The following is a 20,615-nucleotide window of genomic DNA, read 5'->3' as shown; positions in this document are numbered from 1 at the left end:
ATATTTGCAACCTTTTCGTGGGAAATGACATATCAAAGAAAAAAGTATCACTGCGTAGCATGGGAAAATCTTTGTAAGCCCAAGGAAGAAGGAGGCATTAGCATTGAGTCCTTAACGGAATGTTAGCAAGGCCTTCAGGGTCAAAAGAATACATAATCAGCATATCAAATCCAATTGTTGGAGTTACTTTATGAAAGGTACCTAAATGGAGGAAGCTTCTATCTTAGGAAGAGGAAAACAAGTGATTCCAAGCAATTGAATTATTTGATTATGATGAAAGATGAGTGGATTAGTAGCAGTATATGGATCATAGGGAAAGTTAATGTTGACTTTTGGACTGATAAATGGTTTGGTAACTACCCATTGATTAATCAGGTTTCCAACTAGGAGCAGTTAATCTGAAGTTAATGGTTACCTTTCAAAAAAAAATAAGTCTGAAGTTATTGGTCAAGGAAGTTATAAATGAAGCTATAGTGGAGAATCATTCTAAGGTAGAGCATAGTATTTCGCAAGGAATTGTTAATGCCATTAAAGCATCTATGGTCAGAATAACTAGTATTGAAGATGTGATGGTTTGGACTTTGGACTACTAATAAATCGGGCAACTTCACTATGAAATAAGCATGGAATATGGTGTGAATTAAATTTTCCAAGAGACGGTGGTCTATATTCATTTGGAAGGATCTTCCAGCGAAAATTGGACACTTCATTTGAAAAAAATTAATGAACGCAGTCCTGTTGATAGCTGATTGATGGATATATCCATTCATCTTCCTTCCAAGAGTATGTGTTGTGTTATGCCTAATGAAGAGGAGTCGAATCATGCATTTATTGATAGGATGTAGCAAGAGTTATATGGTATCACTTTTCTATCTATCTCGGGGTGCCTCTTCTTGAGAACCAATCCACTATCGATAGGCTGCTTCAGTGGTTCGACTTTCAAGTCATCCAAGAGGAAAGGTAAGCTTCTCTGAAGGTCATTCCTTCACTAGTAAATTGAGAGATATGGCGGGAGATATACAATATGTTCACGGAGGGCTCCTATAAATCAAACGAGTTCATAACAGAGATCAGATAGCAGAGCGGTCATGGGTGTTGGTTTGCGGCAGGCCAATCAGAAAAGGAAGTTGCATGCTCGTCGGCCACCTTCACTGGAACAATCGAAAGAGGAATCGGCATATTGGCTCTATGCCAGCTATCGATCCAACTCTCATACGAGATCGTATGCCTTTTATCCAGAACAAAATACGCTGCGCTTGCCAATTCATTCTCTTCATCTTCAGATTGCTCTTCTTAGGAGGATATGGATATTGGCACATTGAGATATTTCATAAACCATCGAACAACCTTAAGGGTTACTCGTGTGTATTGGGAAAGGCCCAAGCTAGGTGAGCTAATATTGAATAATGATGAAGCATCAAAGGACAATTTTAGCTTATCTGGGAGTGGTGGGATCGTTAGAAATCATGATGACAGCATTATCTTTGTGTTCTTTTATTATTATGGTGTGGGAATATCCAGGCGGAAGCTAGAAGCATTCTTGATGGTCTTAGATTTTGTAAAGCCTTTGGATTCTTGACTGTTTGGGTAGAATCAGATAGCAAGGTCATAATTGACAATGATAATTTCTAACAAGGATCCTCCTTCAAGAGTTTCTCTCTTATCCTTGGAAGCCTGGAATGACACATCAATTCAGAGAGAGTAATCAGGTCACAGATCACCTTGCTAACTATGTTTGTAAATGTAAGAAAAATAATGTTTTTTTGGCATTTGAGAGATCTTCCTACAATGGCTAAAGGCACTGTGGGAAGTGATTTCTTGGGAATCCCTAGCATTCGTAGCATGTAAGATTTTTGTGTATTTGTTGGTTTTTTGTTTCCCGAGGTAAGGTGGTATGTCCCCCTTTTGTGACTCCTTGGGCATTCCAAACATTAGTAGCAGGTAGGCTTTTTTATATTAGTTTTGTGGATCTAGAGGTAATGTGGTATGTTCCCCTCTTTGTACTCTTTTATCATTTCAATTTGTAACATGTAGGTTTTACAATATATTAGTTTAGTGGATCAGGAGGTAAGGTTGTATGTCCCCCTCTTTCTACTCTTTTATCATGTTGATGGAATTTAAGGTGTTGGCCCAGGTTCCTTGATAAATTCCGGGTAGTAAAAACCAATATGCAACACTAAATTAATCTCATCTGGCAAAAGTGAAACAATATTAGACTCGATCTAAATAAAATATGCATCAATATGTCGCTTAAATTACATTTTTTTTAATCTAATTTTTTTAAAAGCATAATGGTGTCTCAGTTGACCAAGAGCGACCCCAACTGATAAGACTGACATAGTAATCTGAATCGTTGGTTCGAGTGAAACACAGATTGCTTAGGTAGTAGAATCATATCCTCAAAACCATTTGAAAAATTAAAGACTAAATAAAAGCATAAGAGCTCAAGTTCTTTCTCTTTTCAACAAATAGCCAAGAGGATCTGATATGCAGCATCCTACACAAGAATAAAAGGATTTGGTATTCTTTCTTTTTTTCAAACAAGTGAATCTATTGTATGAAAATCAAATACAAGTCGAAGCTAGATGGGAGACAGCATCCAAGACAATCAAAAAAGGTACAATATGGGCATCTCATGCCACAGCAGCAAGTGTTAGCAAGATACAGAAGAATTATATGTGAATCAGCACGGTTATTTCCTTTGGGACGAATAAGAGAGAAGAGGCACACCAACAGCATCAAAATATCTTCCGTATCTCTAAACTACTGCCTGAACTTCCACTAATTAAGTATGGCCATGGTTTTAAATTTCAGCTGAAATGCCAAAATTTCATTTCAGCTGAAATTTCGGATTTCGGCTGGGGCCAACACCGAAAGTACATTGAATCGAAATGGTACAAGATTTCCCCGAAATTTTACCGAAATCCAAAATTTCGGTCGAAATTATTTTACCTTTATTTACAAAAATCTATCAAAATGTTAAAGATTTCCACCGAAATGAAATTTCCACAGAATTTTTTGTCAAAAATTTACAAGATTTTCGACCGGAAATTCCACCGAAACTGACATTTAAAACCTTGAGTATGGTATCATGAAAAAATTTATAGTAAATTGGATGTGGATTACCATTATAGTTATCTGACACTCAGATACTCCATGTTTTTGAAGGACCCGAGTATTATAGTTTATATTATTTGCAAGTCAACCTAATGTGAAGAAGAATAAATGGTGAAGCTACATGGTTTCAGAATATAAATAAGCAAGCATAAGTAGAAAGTAGAACCAAGTGAAAATAAGAAATTGGGCCTAGAATTACCATGTGCAATGCAGATAAGACAAACCCTTCCACTTCACAAGATACTGTTTAACAAATTTTTGTTTTGAACCCAGTTTAGAGGCTTCAGTTTCATCGGCTCCAGTAGGTCTCATTTCACAATCCAAAATCTTGTCAATGTCATTCAAGGGGCTTACCTGCAACAACCAAACATTTTGATTATCATTATTGCATAGCATCTACATACAATACCCAAACTCTAAGGGAGAGTTTGGATACGCGGATTTTAGAATCTTGGATTTCCTCAAAATCTTGGATGGGAGACGAGAGAAGGAGACCATCCGCCGTTTTCTGATTTCTCGCCCTTCTTCCCGTCAGTAAGAGAGTAGGAGATCATCCCATGTTTCCACGTTTTAGAAATCTCAGGATGGGGGAGAGATTTCTAAAATCTGGATTTCTTACTTAAAATCCAGGATTCTAAAGAGAAGCGAAATGCACGGTCTCCTTCTTCTGTTGTCTCCCATCCAGGATTTTGAGGAAATCCAAGATTCTAAAATCAGCATATCCTAACGGCCCCTAAACAAATTCAGAAAGGTTCAATCAGTACGCTAGCATCATACACATTCAGGGCAACTCCAACTGCCTTGAGGAGCAACTTTCAAAGGAGGAAGTAAACACTTATGATGGTATGCATAAGTGCATGTGTCACAGTAGAGAAGATTCCCACTTCCACCACAGGCTTGACAAGAGTCATCTTTCTTCAAAAATAAAAAGAAAATACAATCAAAACAATTAATTACAGATTGTTGATTAAGCATGGGATTGTGGGTAAAGACCACCACGTAAATAAATAAAAAATATGACAAAAACGGCAGTTCACTGAATAGAAACCGGCAGATTAGTTTAGAAGATATATAATGTAAAGTATGTAACAAGTAGATAGAGCTTCAGCTTATTGCCAAGGTTATTTGTCGGTAATCTTTGCCCTTTCCTTTCAAGAGCCTGCTCAGACTAAATCCATCTTTTATGTGGTAAACAGAAACATATCTAAACAAACATAAGAGAAATACAAAAATAGGTAAAGAAATAAAGGAAAAAGAAAATATTTTAGAAATTAACCCAAAATCGTAACTCGGTAAATTAAAATACAAAATTTACGAATCCATTTGCTTTAAATATAAACCTAGCTTTATAACAGAAAATCAAAAATCTTACTGAATCTGTAAGCAACCCTTCAGATAAAAGAAGTCTTCTTGATCCTCTTTAGGCCATTAAGAGGGTCTCCCTAAATTACAAATGGCTTACAAAAAAGTTGTTGCCATTTGATAAAAACCTATGATTTAGCCGACAATTTGATTTTTTCTTTGCTGACGCGTGCCGTGCCGTGTCCACGTGTCACCAGTTTCTATATTTTTAGATGTTGCCATGTCAGACAACTCGTATATGTGTCGAAACTTGACACAGGAATCCATATCCACAAATTATGATTATAAATACTTTTTATTTTAGTTGTCTCCCTGTTTCTAAATTTTGGGGGTTTGCCGTGTCTGTCACTCCGTGTCCGTGTCGACACGCGACACTAGTGTCCACGTCCACAAATTACAGACAAAAACAGCTCGAGCAGCAATTGAGGAGACAACTTTTCGTTGTGATTCCACTACCAAAGGTGTAACAACAAGAGCGTTCTCATTACCATGACTGTCGATCAACATTTGTTAGACCAAATTGGCCAAGAACCAGCAATATAATTGGCAGTAATATATTGAAACCAGTCATGACATATAAGTACACTGGACCTATAAATTGGCATAAAAGTCCATAAAGAAAAAAACTAAATTAAGGAAAGATTAAAAATGCTTAAGACCAATAGAGGCCAACATCATATCCAATTCGTGATTTATGGAAAAAAAAAAAACAAGGTAAGAATTTGAAAATAAACCAAGAAAAGAAAAATAGCATATAAATATGGTTATTACAAGGCTTGGTTTCAATGTTTACTTGTTGAAGGCCCTCTATTGCTTTGATTGCCTATCATCCATATGACAAGGTTAAATGAGACCATTTTATAAGATATTGAGTAACACAATAGGATATCAGGCTTGACATTAAGTAACACGATAGGAAACTATTTATAAGATATTGAGTTACACTATAAGATGTTGAATAACACTATAGGACCGGCGTATAAGCAACTCTCCTTAGGGAGTATACAGGTGGAGTCAAGTGGGCCTTCTCTGATCCATAAGGAGAGTTGATTCTAATGAAGTGGAGCTATCCTTCAAGTTAGGGTGTTTTGTCTGCTCTTGTGGTGGAGGGGGGGCTCCCTCAATGTCATTAGATGGATGATTGGGGGTCATCCCCACCCTTCGAGGTTTGCACATCTAGTGGATGAGATTCAGGATCGAGTGGGGGTCTTTCTAGTACCCTTTCGGCAAGTACAAATTGCAGCTAACATTGAGGTTTTTGACTTTCTTCCACCCCAAGTTGGGGTGGCTTTGCTTTCTTGTATTATGGCTTCTCCTTTCTCTTATTCCGACCATCTCGATCGTGGTTGTTCCATTGTTCTCTTATTAATAAAATTACCTTACCATGCGAAAACAAAAGAAAAAAAGAAAAAGGAAAGGAAAAACAATAACAACAACGTTAGGAGATATATAAGCACACTAATAATAATAATAAAATAATTGTTTATTTTTAATGGTAGCAGATTTTAATAGAAAGGGGAAGAGGACTGAGAAGGTCCACCCAGCAAATACAAATAGAGGACTAAAAAGAAATACAAAAGCACAATAAACCAAAGAGCCCTATCAAGGGGTAAAAAAATCAAATAACTCTAATTTCTGCTTATGTACGCCATCCCTAGCAAGCTTGTCGGCAATCTCATTTGCAGATCGTCTCACATGCAAGAAAGTGAGAGAGGAGCCTTCATATCTGTCTTTAATCTCATCAAAGAAACGTGCAAATCTCTAAGGGGGGACAAAAGAAACCTTGAGTAACCTAATAACATTAAGAGAGTCTTCCTCGACTACTATTTGAGCAAAACTATTTCTTTCCAAATACATTATACCTTGATAAACTGCCCTCGCCTCTACTTCGCTGGCATCTGCTAACCCAATGGGCCCAGAGAAAGCCCAAATAACTTCCCCCAAAGAGCCCTTAGCACACACCCAATACCAGCTGCCTTACGGTTACCAAAACTAGAACCATCAAAGTTTAGCTTCAACATCCCATTGGCGGGTGGCTGCCAAAGTTGCACAACCGAAGGACGGCTTTCCTTGCTATTACATATAACTTTCCATCCCTCCCATAATTCAAAAGCCGAAAGAAACCAGAATGATGGAATAGATTTAGCCCAAGCAATAGTTAGTGCTATTACTTTGATAAAAAAAAATATAGGAAGATTTGGCCACTCCTTCAAATACTCTTTCTTTTCTTTCTTCCCATAACACTAAAAAATACTAGTGCTATTTCTTCCCACATGGTGGCCAACAAAGAGAGTGACCATAGCACCCTCCCTTTTTTCCTCTATGGGACCAACGACCAACCTTCAAGTAAGTCTTGAAGGTTAGAAAGGAAGACCCAATCAATCCCAAACCAGGACAAAATACCACTCCACGCCACCCTAGCAACTACGATGGATAAAGATATGGTCCACTGATTCTCCCGCCTCTATGCACATAGCACAATGATCTACAATTAGCATCTTGCGGGCCCTGAGAAAGTCCACAGTTTGAATCCGTCCACGAAGCACTGCCCAACTGAACGTGCACACCCTCAGAGGAGCTTGGATTTTCCAGACTCTTGCTTCAATTGGGAGCGCAGGACAAGGAACCAGTTGGTTGTAGAAAATAAATGTGATTATAAATGCTACGATATTTTGCACTGTTATACCTTTTTTGTGAGATTTATATTTTTTATTCTTGTCAAAATATTGTATGAGTCTTCAAATGTTTCAACCCATGTTGAACTATGTTTATTTTTTTACAAACACAAGAAAATGAGTAAGGATTTGATAAATGTAGCTGATAAAAATAAACGATTGTCAAACTTTCCTGTTTGGACAAGGCAGTCCAGACCCATAACTATAATTATGTCTTGGGGTTCAGCTCGATTGCAAATTTGCAGTTGGATTCGGACCAAACTGACTGCTCCAGTCTGGTTCAAGAATTGATCGTAAAATTCAAAGTTGATGATTTGCTTTGGTTGACTCACCTGTGGGAAAGATATCATGCCAAATATTTTAAAGGCCCTCTTTCAGAAAATTGGACAGAGAGACAGGTGCATATAGGTGGGCTAGGCTAAGGTTCTCAGAGATGTGAAAATAAAAGAGTAAGTGATAATGGATTGATAAAGCTGATGATCTAAGATTTGGAGAAATGGCTCAGGGGAGAATTAAAACCAAATGGGTCAAAAAAAAAAAAAAAAAAACAAGAAAAAGTAAAACCAAATGGATCACAAAAAAAAAAAAAAAAAAAAAAAAGTAAAACCAAATGGGTCAAAAAAAAAAACAGCAACATAATTTTATAAATTACACAGCATAATGCAAAGTTAATTGCAATATTAATCTTAGATAATGACCAATCAGCATCATTGGGCAGAGCACCAAATTTGAACATTCAAAAGTCATACATACAAGATGAAAAATGAACATACATACCGCATCAGGCCTAGTAATTCTTTCGGGCTTTGTCTCGGCAGTCCCAGAGTTTCCACGCACTATATACAAATCATCATCTGATTCATCGTCATTGTACAGAGGCTTTCGCTCTGACCTAATGCGAAGTCTCTCAACCAAGCTACTCATTATACTCTTCAAAAATACAAAAACACTATCTTTTAGTTATTTCAAGAAAATATGATAGAGTAAAAATCCCCCTGTTTGGATTGCGAGGAAGAAAAAAAACTTACTACGAAAACCCTTTTTCTCAATGTGGGACCCTCGAGGCGGATGGCTGGATGGCACCGGATTCCGGCGGAATTGATCGGATCCAAGGATAGTGGTTTGGGGAAGAAAATGGGGTTCAGAAGATGGGTTTTAGATGGTTATAGAAGTGGTCCTGTAAGCGAAGATCTCTCTCTCTCTCTCTCTCCTTTTTAGGTATTCTCTTACCCTCTCTGTTCCTTTTTGCCGAATGGAGAACCTCTTTGCTAACTTTATATAGCCAAAGTAATAAATTCGCACCTACTTTGTTTACTCAGACAGCCCCGTTTAGTGTCTTGTGTGACTACTCTTGTACTCTATAGAGAGGTGGCTTTGGCAAATGGGGAGAGGAGAATAGACTCTTTCTTTTTTGCAAATGGGTTTTGGTATTGGCACACTCATGTATGATATTTCACCCCCTTGTATTGAAATAAATGGATTTGCAACAATGACACAAACTTGGTTGTCTTAATTCTTCTAAAAATTTGTAAGCAACTTCCTCGAGGTATTAACCATCTCTCTGGAGTTTTGTACTAGCTAATTGACAAGATAGATGGATAAAAATTCGGGTAATCTTTCCATTTGGGTTCAACTCTTCGGGATTTATTTGACTTGGGGACTTCGACTCAAATTTGGGGCTTTATTCGATTTTGGGGAAGAGGGTCCGGTCAAAACGAGGTGTCTACACTGATTTTTTACCATTCAAAAAAAAAATCTTCATAAATTGAAGGTCCCTCCAAAATAAAAATTGAATGGCATAGGTTCAAGTTATCATTTTCGTGTGCAAAAAACTAGAAAATTCTAGAAATATTTTTCTTTCCCAAAATTTTCCAGAAAATTCTTGCAATCCAGACATGGCCTGAGGAGAATGGTTTGACTATGGAAAATGGAGGACAAGGCATTATCAACCTTCTTTTGTTTCAGTAAGACCCTTTTTGGTTTGCATGGAAAGCATTTCTGATGGAAACTTTTTCCTATAAATTTTTCTTCTTTCCACGATTTAGTGGGAAGTGGTATGATTATGGTTAATTTAGGTGGATATTATAATAAATTGAAGGCCGGAAGAGAAAATTTGAGTAGGGTTAGTTCAGGTCATCTTTATCCGTGGGTTAAAAAGAGTACCAAAATTTAGAAATATTTTTCTTTTTTGAACTTTTCCACAAAATTCCTGCAATCCAAACAGGGCCTAATGTCAGTTGTGCTTCTAAGAAGAATAAAGAATATGACTCCACTTTTAGTGGCATCCAGAGCAGCTCATAAGCTATATTCGTGCAAGATAAATGGTGGCTATAGAGGGGAATACAAGTTGGGGCCATACTCTAGGGTAGATACACCTCTATACATAAAGAGCCCATTCTCGTTTAGGGGAAAATTATATTTAAAAAAAGGAGGAATGATAGAATGATGGGTGCCCTTCCAAAAATCAGCTTTAAGGGCAGCCGTATTGGTTGATTTCTGCAGAGTCAACATGATTTCCACTTTTGTTGGCGTCATCCACTTTTTTCAGTGCCACACTTCGTATAAATTAACCATTAAGGGCTCTTTTGAAGCTGATTTGGGCAAGGGCGCCCTTCCTTCTATCATTCCTCAAAAGATAGATCAAAAATTATAAGAGCCCTCTCTCTCTCTCTCCTAAAAAAATTCTACGCCTCCACGCGAGAGCAATGTGGGATAAGAGACCTTCCATCAAGGATTTTATGTCCTCAGTTACTGCTTTTTCCTCTTGTCTCTCTTTTAAACTTATGACACACTCTCTCATTTGCCCGAGCTTCTTACAATGATATCAAGTCATTCCGCTTTTTCGACTTGGATCTTCTTCTTGATTTGCTCTAGCTATAATTCTCTGTGTTCTTTGGTCTCTATTCTTCAATGACTGATGCATGTCAGTGGGAGGAATTTGAAGATTTTCTTCTCACTCCTTCATTCAGCAAACTACTTGCAACTGAGCCCATTGTAATCGAGCGCTGAGTTGCTAAGGGATACAACAAGAGTCACTCGACTATCAGGTAATGAGATCAACAATAACATTGCTCGTGGCTCATCATCTAGTGCCATATTCATAGCCACTAATTGATCCACAATGCTTTGCATTTCATTCGGGTGCTCTACATGCCGACTAATCATCCTCGAACTTCATGTTTATGTGCTTTCTGATTAAGAACACCTTATTTCAAGATGTTTTCTCCCATTCAAGGCATGCAATTTCGTCCACATGGAAATTGCACTACTTTGTGTCACCACATGGTGGAACACAACATCATCCAACCATCGTTGAATATAATCAATTGATTTGTGGTCAATCTTCTTCCAACCATCAACAAATAAGGTTTTCAACTTCTTTTTTATCCCTATCGGCAAATATAGGTCTCCAGGATAGAGTAGATCTTTCATCTCGGCTTTCCAGATTAACCAATTTCCACCATTCATACTAATCATCCTTGAATAGGTACTTGCATCCTTGGAAACCTAGCCTTCAACCCAAAATCAACGACTTTTTCCTCCTTCCACACAATGGATGGTATTTTGGACTCTATAGAGTCAAGTTCAGTTGTCACTAGAGTTTTAATAAATTAACGCATGACAAGTGGTATTTTGACAAAATTAACAATGGAAGTGATATATCCGCCCCTTTTGATTACTCGGGACACCCAGGCACCCAGCAGCAGTGTATCAATGACTACAAAGAGGCTGATGTACTTCACATCAGAAGGATTCAATGGGGCTGATTGCCACGTACACTGGCCTTGTGTGCCCAAGTAATCAAAAGTGGCGGATATATCACTTCCCAATTAACAAATAATATGTGGCCTTCTGAAAAATAGGAAATGAGAGGTGGTAGTTAGAGAATTAGACAAATGATGGGTTGTCTTTTGTAAAAAAATAACTTGAAATTAAATATTATTAGTTTTAATTTTAACATAATTTATACGAGTTTGTTGCAATATATGGATGTAAGGAAACATGTGCTCAATATTATCAAATGAGAGATATAATAAACCATGGAATTGGTGTTATTGTGAATCCCTCCCACCCCCAAAAGATTATGAGGAGTTGTTTGAGTTCATTTTTCCATAAAACATCATAGGCGCCGTCAATTACTGACCGTGTTGTGTGTTGACATATAGATCACGTTCTTGGTGTTCCATGTATGCTGCATAAGTTTTTTGTACTACTAGGGCTCTAGATTACTGCGAGACCTTGGACGCGAGAGAAGCAAAACACATGATGAAGAACTGAAGGCAAGGAGAGAGGATAAGATAAGCTTCTAGCATCCGAAGCTTAGAGTTGAATTGCCTATAAATAACAAGATGAGGATGTAAATGAAGCTTGTACTTAAGACAACTAAGAAATTCAATAAATATGAATGAATATATAAATTATAAAAATAACGAGACGATAACAATATAACTAAAAAGGAGTATTTGGGATAAACAAATCAGAATCTATGAACTTTGGATATTGAATCAAATCATAACTAAAACCAAGTAAAGATTTCTAACATACTTTTCATTAAGATAGAATAACTACTCATCGACGTAATTTACAAATAGGCAATATATAGAGTAATCAAGAGTAAAAGATTAGACCTTCCTCGAACATATCCATTTCATCCCCATGCCACAATTGTGAGCAAATGTTGAAGTTCTTTCAATGATGTTCATTTTTTTCTTTTCTTTTTCTTTCTGATATTGTAGATTCTCCGACTTGCGAGCAACTCGAGCTTTGAGAGGTGATGTATTAGATTCTCAAGGTCTTTTTTGAAGAGATGCCACAGGCGTGAAATCTTCAGGATATCTCTGCTTTAAATACATTTAGCATTTTTAGGTAAAAAAATTGTTTGTGATGTTTAATGTAAGGGTGTCAATTTTGGCTCGGGCTTGAGCTCGGCTCGAATCCTTAACGAGCAGAGCCGAGCCGGCTGGCCAGGCTCGTTAAGCTTAACGAGCCGAGCCCGAGTTAGGCCAGGCTCGGCTCGGCTTGTTAAGAATTTAATATATTTAAATATATATTATATATTAATATATACACTAAAAGGGTTGTCCAAGGAGTGAAAAGGGGGCGGGGGCAAAATATGAACCCCATTTGTTACTTGGACCACCCCCTAGTGTAAAAAGAGTAGTCAAATTACACTAGATAGGGCTGTCCAGGGAAGATGAGGGGTGTGGATTTAATATAACCCGAGCTCGATAAGGCTCGCGAGCCACTCGCAAGCCTGGCCGAGCCTTACCGAGCCAAGCCGAGACCGAGCCTGGTTCGAGCCCGAGCCGAGCTCGGCTCGTTTACACCCCTAGTTTAATGTGTTCATTGGTACTATCATTTTTGAGGCCGTTGATACTGACACTGCGATGTTTTAATGACGGCCCGAACTGACATTGTCTTTTATTATTTAACTAGTGGTCAAAAGATATTACAATACTCAAAAAGATCCCAAAATCCAATTAAAAAGAAACGACAACATGAGTTCGTTCCATAATCAAAACACAGCAATGCCAATATTAGTACCCTAGTTTTTATTCATTTTACTAAATTAGGTATTTACAACAACCACTGACAAAACCACAAAGTGGTAGGAGGCAAATGAAGGTGCGTGAAGAAAGAGGCATCAAGTCCAAACACCAAGAATGAGAGAGGGAGAGAGATGGGCCTGGAGAGGAGACGGGGAGAGATCCTTATAAACATTTTAAAGCCTTAGCATTCTCTAATTAATAAACAGATGCAATATCAAGTAATGAAGAGTAAAAGATGAGATGCTAGAGAGCTCCAAAACCAATTTCACTCTCATTTTGACATAAAACGGGGCAAAACATCCATAAAGGAGAAAATTCCAGGGTCAAGCCAAAAGGGTCAAGCTTTTTAACTACAAACTAAGGCTAGAAATTTAGATAATTGTCACTTCTAGAAAAAAAATTCCAAGAATAATGCAGTAGCCAAACACTAGAAAACCCACTATATAAGAATTTTTCACTTAGTATGCAAAGTTCCAAACAACCCCTTTAGCTAATTTTCTTTTGATTCTCCTTGATTTGAAGAATAATATTCAAAATTATTCACTGACTTCATTCATACTAGGAAGTGGCATTAGAAAAATTTAAGAGGCAAATTGAAGGGCTTACCACCCTCCTTCCATGGGAGGATGCAAAACTACACGTGGGTCCCACCAGTGGGGTACCTTAATCTTCAAAATTCCTTATTGGGCCCACCAGAAGGTTGGGAAGGGATATTCTCACCCCTTTTCTTTATTTAGGACAGCCCCCTCTAGAGTATTTATGAATTATGATTACTCTTTTACACTAGGAGGGGCTGCTCCAAGTAAAAAGGGGGGATGAACCCTGTTCCTCCTTGCCCTAAAGCCCTAACAAAAACCTCTGAACAAAACAAAATTACCCTCTTCGTCTCTCTGGTTTTCTGGAGCCCCTCAATCAGAAAGAAGAAACAAGTGGTACGTGCAATATTCAGTGCCCTTCATTTCGTTTTTATTTGATTTGGAATCTGGGTCTCTGGTCTTTTTGCTTCTTTTGAATGGTCTTTTTGAATCTGGGTTTCTGTTATTTATCTACATTTATTGCCCTTCATTTCGTTTTTATTTGATTTGGAATCTGGGTTTCTGTTATTTATCTATTGTTTGTAGGTTTGATATTTCTAGTCTCTGATATTGTGTTTGTTTGAACTTTTTCGTAGTCCCACAAATACATCTCTTTGTTTGCAGGGATTTTACTTTTCATGAATGTATTTGGGTCTCCCTCTCTCTCTCTCTCTCTTAAGTTTTTTCTTTATTGGGTGGTTTTATACTTCTATATTCAGCTGGGTCGCCTTGAACGAGGCTAGGGTGTGAGGTGTTGGAAAGTAAAAGGTTGGGATGCTTGGAGTGGCTAGAACACTCTGAATTTGGGTTTGTTTAGCACTATGAAACCAAAATCTGGAAGTATCATCATTGTGACCTTTATGAATCGGTTGTCGTTGTGGGCGTTTTCTTTGATTCATAATTGGAAACATGGTTGTCGTCATGTAGGCTTTCTAGGCCTACAATGCCATAGATGTGAACTGTTAAAATATTTTCATCGACAGTTTTCAAACCTTTAGTTATTTTCTGTGTTTTCTTCTTCTTCTTCCACTTCTTCTTATTATGAAGTTGATTAATCCGAGTGGGGATGTTCAGCACAGGGATAACCACACCTGGATTAGCTGTTCACATCAAGGTTTTTTTGTGTGCGTCGCGTGCGTGTGTGGGGTGGGGTGGCGGGGTGGGGGTTGAGGATATTGAAACTCAGCCCTAATATTTCAATATCCAGGGCTTTCAGTTTCTATTTTGTCGTGGTAATATTTTACCCAGGAGAGAGTTCAACGTCAATAGAAGATGGCAAATATTGGCCCTGTCTTCCAGCCTCGGATTCGATCTTGCCTTCACAGTCAAGGTTCGAGGGTTTTGATAGAAAACCATTTTTTCGTCCATCACTACCGTGTTCCTTTATTCTCTCTTTTGGTAACATTTTATATGGGGATTGCTATACCCATGTTGAACAAACCCAGTTGGTGCCTCAATATCTTGTCCCTTGTATTTGGTCAAACTATATATGTTGTACTTGCCTACTTATGACCATGGTTTTAAATTTCGACCGAGATCCGAAATTTCGGGTTTCAGTCGAGACCGAAATCGGTAATACCCAAAATGGTCCTTTATTTCGGCTGAAATTTCGGTCAAAATTTCATTTATCCCGAAATTTCGTCCGAAGGGATTTCACCCAAAAATCTTGATATTTGATAATTATTTAATATTATCCCGAAATTTCAGCAAAAATTACCCAAATTTCAGTCGAAATTCTGCGAGAGATAAAATAGCTGTCAATTTTATTTCGTCCGATCCTGAAATTTCTGTTTCTGTGAGGAGCGAAACACATTCCGAAACCGAAATTTGAAACCATGCTTATGACACCACAAAAAATGAACAATATGTGATGATTGTTGTGAAACAACCAATTACTCCAAAGGCTTAAGCTATTAGAGTTGGTGTTATTTAATCATTTATACTTCAACAATTGTGACGCCACTGAGAAAACTATGGGGTTGATTTACTATCTTCATGCTATTCAAAGAGATGGAAGCTTCCTAGCTTGGCATTTATTCTTAAATACCTATGCCTTTAAAACACTCTGACAATTTCAGTGAATCAAACCACACTTCTATAATTTCTTCCCAGCCTCAAACTGCTTTAAGAGTCCCACTATTCAATGCTCATCATTTTCCTCTTACGTCTGGGCTTGATCGTTGGTCATTACTCCAACCCCTCAAGGCTTGTTACAATGAGAATTTGCTTATCTTATAAGATGTCGAAGCAATTCCATCTTCACTATCTATCTTTCTAGTTTTGGTTTGAAATAAAAGAGCTCTCTGTTTTTGTTGGTTCTGAATTTTAAAGTTCCCCCGGATAGATACTTAGGTTGTGATATTAACATTGTGTGGATCATCTTGAATGGTTTTGATTTCAAATCTAATGCTTGAAATGAGTTAATATCAACCATCAATTTTACAGATATACTTGATCATTATATGGTTAGATTTGATTGATTTCACTATGAATTGTTAAGCTTAACTTAGATATGAGATTTAAGGGTAGATCAACTAGATTGGAGTGACTTTTACATGCCTTTCAAAAAAAAAAAAAAAGAGTGACTTTTATATATCCAAAAGTGTAGAGGACATTTTCCCCTTTTGTTCTTCATCATGTTTTTTTTGCTTGCTAAAAGTGGCTTATACTTCCTTACGTTCAAAGTTACTAGAAACTTCCTAGTTGGTTGGGAATCACTTCCTCATAAACTTGCTTCAGAAGCTAAGTTCTTCTCGCTTCCCAAATTTAGGGGAAGGGCGCTTCCTAGATGGTTCCTACGCGTTTCCTCTTAATTAAGAGTGCGCTTCTTATTTAGGTGATTGTCTCTTCCTAAAAGAATATTTTATCATTTTGATTATGTTGAAGGAATGTATCAAAACAAGAGTGCATTTAAGACTTGAAAACTCATCTTAAGTTTCAAATGAAAATTATGTGGATTTTTTTCCAAAACCTTAACACTAAATAAATATACATGAATAAAACATTTCAAACTTTAAATTCCTAAAAGTTGTAATTCTAATTAGTTACAGAATTTTCTTTTCTACTTGTAATCCTTACCTATGTTAACCCTCTCTCCCTAACTTGCCACAATCCTACTCTTTCTTTGTACTTCTTGTAAGCTACTTCGCTTCCAATGAGGCTTATCACATGCTTAATGCTGACTTTCAATGATGCATCCCTAACATTTTTTTTCTTTACTTTTTTGAGAGCTTTTCACTTCCCGCATTTTCACTATTCTAAATCCCTTGCTTCCTGCATCGCTTCTTGCGCTTGCTTGCCACTCTGGCAACTGTGCTCATGTTCTCTATGTTATTTATTTATTTTTGTAAAAAATGTCTCTTTATTGGGAAACCGTTTTATTTGTTGTTTTTCCGGCAATAACATGAGTGTCAAGAATCTTTTCATAACTCTATCATATATATTTCCCATCAAGGGTTATGAAAACCTTGAATGTTTTGAACTTTTTATGGATTCCTCTCTAATGACATTGCTGTTGTGCACATCTCATTTCAGGTATATATTGGACATTGTTTTTTAATCGTGTGGGGTGTTTCTCGTGATAGAATAAAAATGAAAACCCTTTATCAGTTTACAAGTACATGTCTCAATACTTCAGGTTGATAAGCACGTGTATAGGATGTGATAATGTATAGAACGAATACCATTTGGAAAAACCAACTTCATGATATGGGATCATAGGTATACTTATTTTGCAACTGGATACTAGTTTCAACTAACTCGTTCCAATGAAATCAATTAATCTCCAGTAAAAAAGTAGAGGTTTTATGTTCGAAGTAAATATAACTATCTATGTTCATAATAAAAGCTCATGAGGTCTCAAAGATTGTAGCCATGGTAGTGCAGATATCTGATATGGATATGGAGTTCCACTTGGGAAATGGGATTGTGGCAATTGCTAAGGTCGAACTGTTTGGGAAGTACTTTGAAATTGGTGTAACCTGCTGTTTGTGGCTGATCTTATGTACTTCTTAATGTTATCTCCGTGTTTCATTTTCTCTCGTTTTTTTCTGAGCGGTACATTTTCTCTTTTATAATGTGTTCTCCCTTGTTTAAATAATAAACATTTCTTCAAATATCTATATAGCTCTTCTTTGCATTTTTAATTTTTTATTTACTTTTATCTATTAAGAAATTTCTTTAGACAAAAGGCTAACATTGTTTTCTAGATCCCTATTTGGATAATCGATTACTCATCTGTTTTCAATTCATTCTTAAGGCAGTGTGGTTAAAGCTTATATTGTCATGGCGGATGAGGAACCAAAACCCCTGACATATATTCCAGAGACATTACTGAAAAAAAGGAAAAACAATGAAGAATGGGCTATAAAAAGGAGGGAGCGATTGGATGCGCAGAAAATAAGAAGCAAAGAAAACCGGAAGCTCATCTTCAAAAGGGCTGAGCAGTATATCAAAGAATACCGCGACAAAGTAACCATCATTATTCCTTCAGCCTTGGAACATTACAATTTCTTGATTTTCCCCATATTTATGTTGATGCTTTCAAGTTGAATAACTATCATAGAATTATCTCCAATATCTGTAAATTATCAAATGTTCCATTCTATTGATATTTGTTTAATTCCTCAATTTTCTGAAGCGAATGAAACCATACCTAAAACATTCTCAATTGTCATGTAGCAAGAAATATTCAGTTTTCCCATTGCATTTTCATGTCATCTTGTTTTATATAAACCATACCTAAATCATTCTCAACTGCCATGTAGCAAGAAATGTTCAGATTTCCCATTGCATTTTTATGTTATTTTGTTGTACTCTATTGTCATCTTGAAGCTTTTTTCTTTGAAGATTATCGCACCTGTTGGTATTACCTTTGATTGCTGTCCAACAGATACCTACAATTCTAGGAGGGACAATAACTTTCCACGCCGTTGCCAGGGGCTGAATCTGTTGGAGCATTGTGTTAAGTTGACAAATAGAGTTTGAACCGTGAATTGGCCATTCAATTCAAACATCCAGCATCTTCTATCCTTCGCATTTTGCGACAGATAAACTTGATTAACTTTTTCAGCTCGACTAAGGAATGTTCTTTCTTCCTCTTCCTTGGAAAAAGTCTTTGAAATCTCAATTCCCATCTATGCTTTCCATTTCTCTAACATATCATTTCACATATCTTCGTATCGGTGTTTGATGCAATAACAAATAGGTTTTCCCCAGAGTCTTTGAAACATTCATTATCCATTCATTTATCATTCCAAAACTGAACTTTAGTAAATGGTTTGGGTCTCTGAAGTTTATTTTTTATTTTGTAAATATCACTTGTAAGTCCCAACTGCATTTCAAATATGAAGTGCTATGTTGTTATTTTCGAAATGAAGGATGCTGTTGTTATTTCTTTCAAAGCCAAAACAATATTATGTTCCCATTTCAGTGTTTTTGTTATTTCAATTTATCTATGCATCTATTCTGGTAAATATCTATTGTCTTATTTTACAGGAGTTGGACTTTATCCAAATGAAGCATAGGGGAAAGCTGCAAAGGTCATCATTATGTGTCGTTCCTGAATCCAAACTGCTTTTCATCATTCGCATTCGCGGGTAGGTTAAGACCATAATATTCTTTTTTGTTTTTTTTCTCTCTTTTTATTCCTTGAACTTTTTTTTTTCATTTATTTCAGCACAAATGATATGCACCCTAAGACTAGGAAGATTCTACACCTTTTAAGGTTGAGACATATCTTCAATGGTGTCTACATGAAGGCAAATGAAGGGCTAATGGAAATGTTGCAGAGGATAGAACCATATGTAACATATGGGTAAATGAAGAATACAAATCCTCCTTCACATTTTCTCTGTCCATTTGTGATCTTTTACGAGATGGCTTTATGTTTGCAGATATCCTAATTTGAAGAGTGTGAGGGAGTTGGTCTACAAGAAGGGTTATGGGAAGATGGACAAGCAGCAGGTTCCCCTTACTGATAACAACATTATTGAACAGGTATGTGTATAGGGAGATATATTGCCACTAGAAAGATTACCTTCCTGCACGCTCCAACCCACGCATAATCCATTCTAGTTGTCGCCTTAATTATTGCATCTTTTCATTTCTCTGAATATCACGATCTACAATGTTCCTCAAGTAGTTTACCACATCACACAGCCAAGGACTTCGAAAGTCATAAAAATAATGAAATTCGACAGGTACCTAAAGGATCACGTTGGCTCTGATAGCTTGGAGCTTGTACGTTTGAATTGTTTGTAAAGTAACAGAAATTTACCTCTTCATTCATCCAGCAATAATAGCTGAGAATACCCAAAAACATTGTGTAAAAGAATGTCATTGGAATTCTTTCATACAGCCACCCAGTCACCCACCCATGGCACCCCTTCTAAGTTCCGACTTGAGTAACTTGTTGCAGAAATTAAAATCCAATTCAAGAAAGCAACATCACACAAATAGACCATTCTAAAAAAACATCTAAATTAATCCTCAATTGTAATCCAAGCAAGGCCCTCTGCTGACGTCACCAGTGGTTAGGAAAAAACCCATTCCAACCTTCTTTCGTGTTCTTCTTTCTGTGATCATCACTACATTGTAACAGAACTTTGAAAGTGTTGTGTCTGCCACCCCTTTTAATTAACGAGAACAAAGGCTAACTTAGTTTCTTCCTACCTTTAATTGGTTTGTGATATAGTTTGGTAATTCCTTACTGCTACCAACAGGCACTCGGAAAATATGGTATCATCTGTGTTGAAGATATTGTGCACGAGATTGCTACAGTGGGTTCTCATTTTAAGGAGGTGACCAGCTTCCTGTGCCCCTTTAAGCTCAACAAGCCAGAAGGCGTTCTTCTGAGAAAGAAAAGCCAATACAAGGTTGGCGGTGACGCCGGAAACCGAGAAGATCACATCAATGAACTCATCAATAAGATGAACTAGTATCAACAAGCAATGCCCTGACATGTGTAGAAATGGACAAAATAGTTCTGTCAGCTTTGTGGGTAGTCTTGTTGTAATTGGTTTCTGATAACCAAAGCTAATGCTTGTTACCAATTATATATTACAATTTTTTGTCAACCTTATTTAAATTGTGTTCGTAGTTTATTGCTGTGCCTATAGTTTGTTGTCATGGCCTGAAACCATCTTTGAGTGTGGTCTGGTACTAGTTGATTTATGCATCTCTGGATATGTTCTATACTTTTCTGAAACTGCAATCTGTCATGTATCCAAGACAGACACATAATTGAAGTCTTGAATTGAAAAGTCTGATCAACAGACTGTTCTTTCATGAACTTTTGCTGGGCATCCAAGAAAAGCTATGGATTGATCATTAGGGAA

The 20,615-nt window shown here is 37.0% G+C and overlaps 2 protein-coding genes across 5 annotated transcripts in view; one reads left to right on the top strand and one right to left on the bottom strand.

Moving 5' to 3' along the window:
• Positions 1-8,404, bottom strand: part of PKL (chromatin remodeling factor CHD3 (PICKLE)) — a 102,329-nt gene extending 93,925 nt beyond the window's left edge. The window contains exons 1-4 of one of the 3 annotated variants that reach the window (XM_077366105.1): positions 8,183-8,404; positions 7,932-8,084; positions 3,895-4,032; positions 3,317-3,471 (exon numbers count right to left, since the gene is read on the bottom strand). In XM_077366105.1, coding sequence (XP_077222220.1) covers positions 3,317-3,471; positions 3,895-4,032; positions 7,932-8,078 — 440 coding nt within the window. In that variant the 5' untranslated portion in view covers positions 8,079-8,084; positions 8,183-8,404. Of the gene's footprint in view, positions 1-3,316; positions 3,472-3,881; positions 4,033-7,931; positions 8,085-8,182 lie in introns of those variants that run through there. The other 2 variants (XM_077366107.1, XM_077366108.1) reach the window with 2 other exon arrangements.
• Positions 8,405-13,477: 5,073 nt separating this feature from the next.
• On the top strand, positions 13,478-20,391 carry LOC143856188 (large ribosomal subunit protein uL30y-like). 2 transcript variants are annotated; one of them, XM_077366305.1, is made up of 6 exons: positions 13,478-13,635; positions 17,541-17,748; positions 18,775-18,875; positions 18,956-19,093; positions 19,173-19,275; positions 20,001-20,391. In XM_077366305.1, the coding sequence occupies exons 2-6, from the start codon at positions 17,563-17,565 to the stop codon at positions 20,214-20,216; spliced, it is 744 nt and encodes a 247-aa protein (XP_077222420.1). In that variant the 5' UTR covers positions 13,478-13,635; positions 17,541-17,562; the 3' UTR covers positions 20,217-20,391. The 2 variants fall into 2 exon arrangements, with proteins under 2 accessions (XP_077222420.1, XP_077222419.1); XM_077366304.1 differs by having other exon boundaries at positions 17,537-17,748.
• Positions 20,392-20,615: the final 224 nt, after the last annotated feature.

This window comes from Tasmannia lanceolata, unplaced genomic scaffold (assembly GCF_043159265.1).
Source record: "Tasmannia lanceolata isolate RefF3 unplaced genomic scaffold, GAP_Taslan_0.1 ptg000023l, whole genome shotgun sequence".
Lineage (NCBI taxonomy): Eukaryota > Viridiplantae > Streptophyta > Magnoliopsida > Canellales > Winteraceae > Tasmannia > Tasmannia lanceolata.
The sequence above is the reverse complement of the archived record's forward strand: the minus strand, read 5'-3'. Positions and strand labels throughout refer to the sequence as shown.

Excerpts from the sequence above, each read along its gene's own strand:
- LOC143856188 (XM_077366305.1), top strand. The coding sequence starts at position 17,563 with ATGGCGGATGAGGAACCAAAACCCCTGACATATATTCCAGAGACATTA. Across the intron at positions 18,876-18,955 it reads TTCATCATTCGCATTCGCGG|CACAAATGATATGCACCCTA; the intron begins GTAGGTTAAGAC and ends CATTTATTTCAG. Across the intron at positions 19,276-20,000 it reads ATAACAACATTATTGAACAG|GCACTCGGAAAATATGGTAT; the intron begins GTATGTGTATAG and ends TGCTACCAACAG.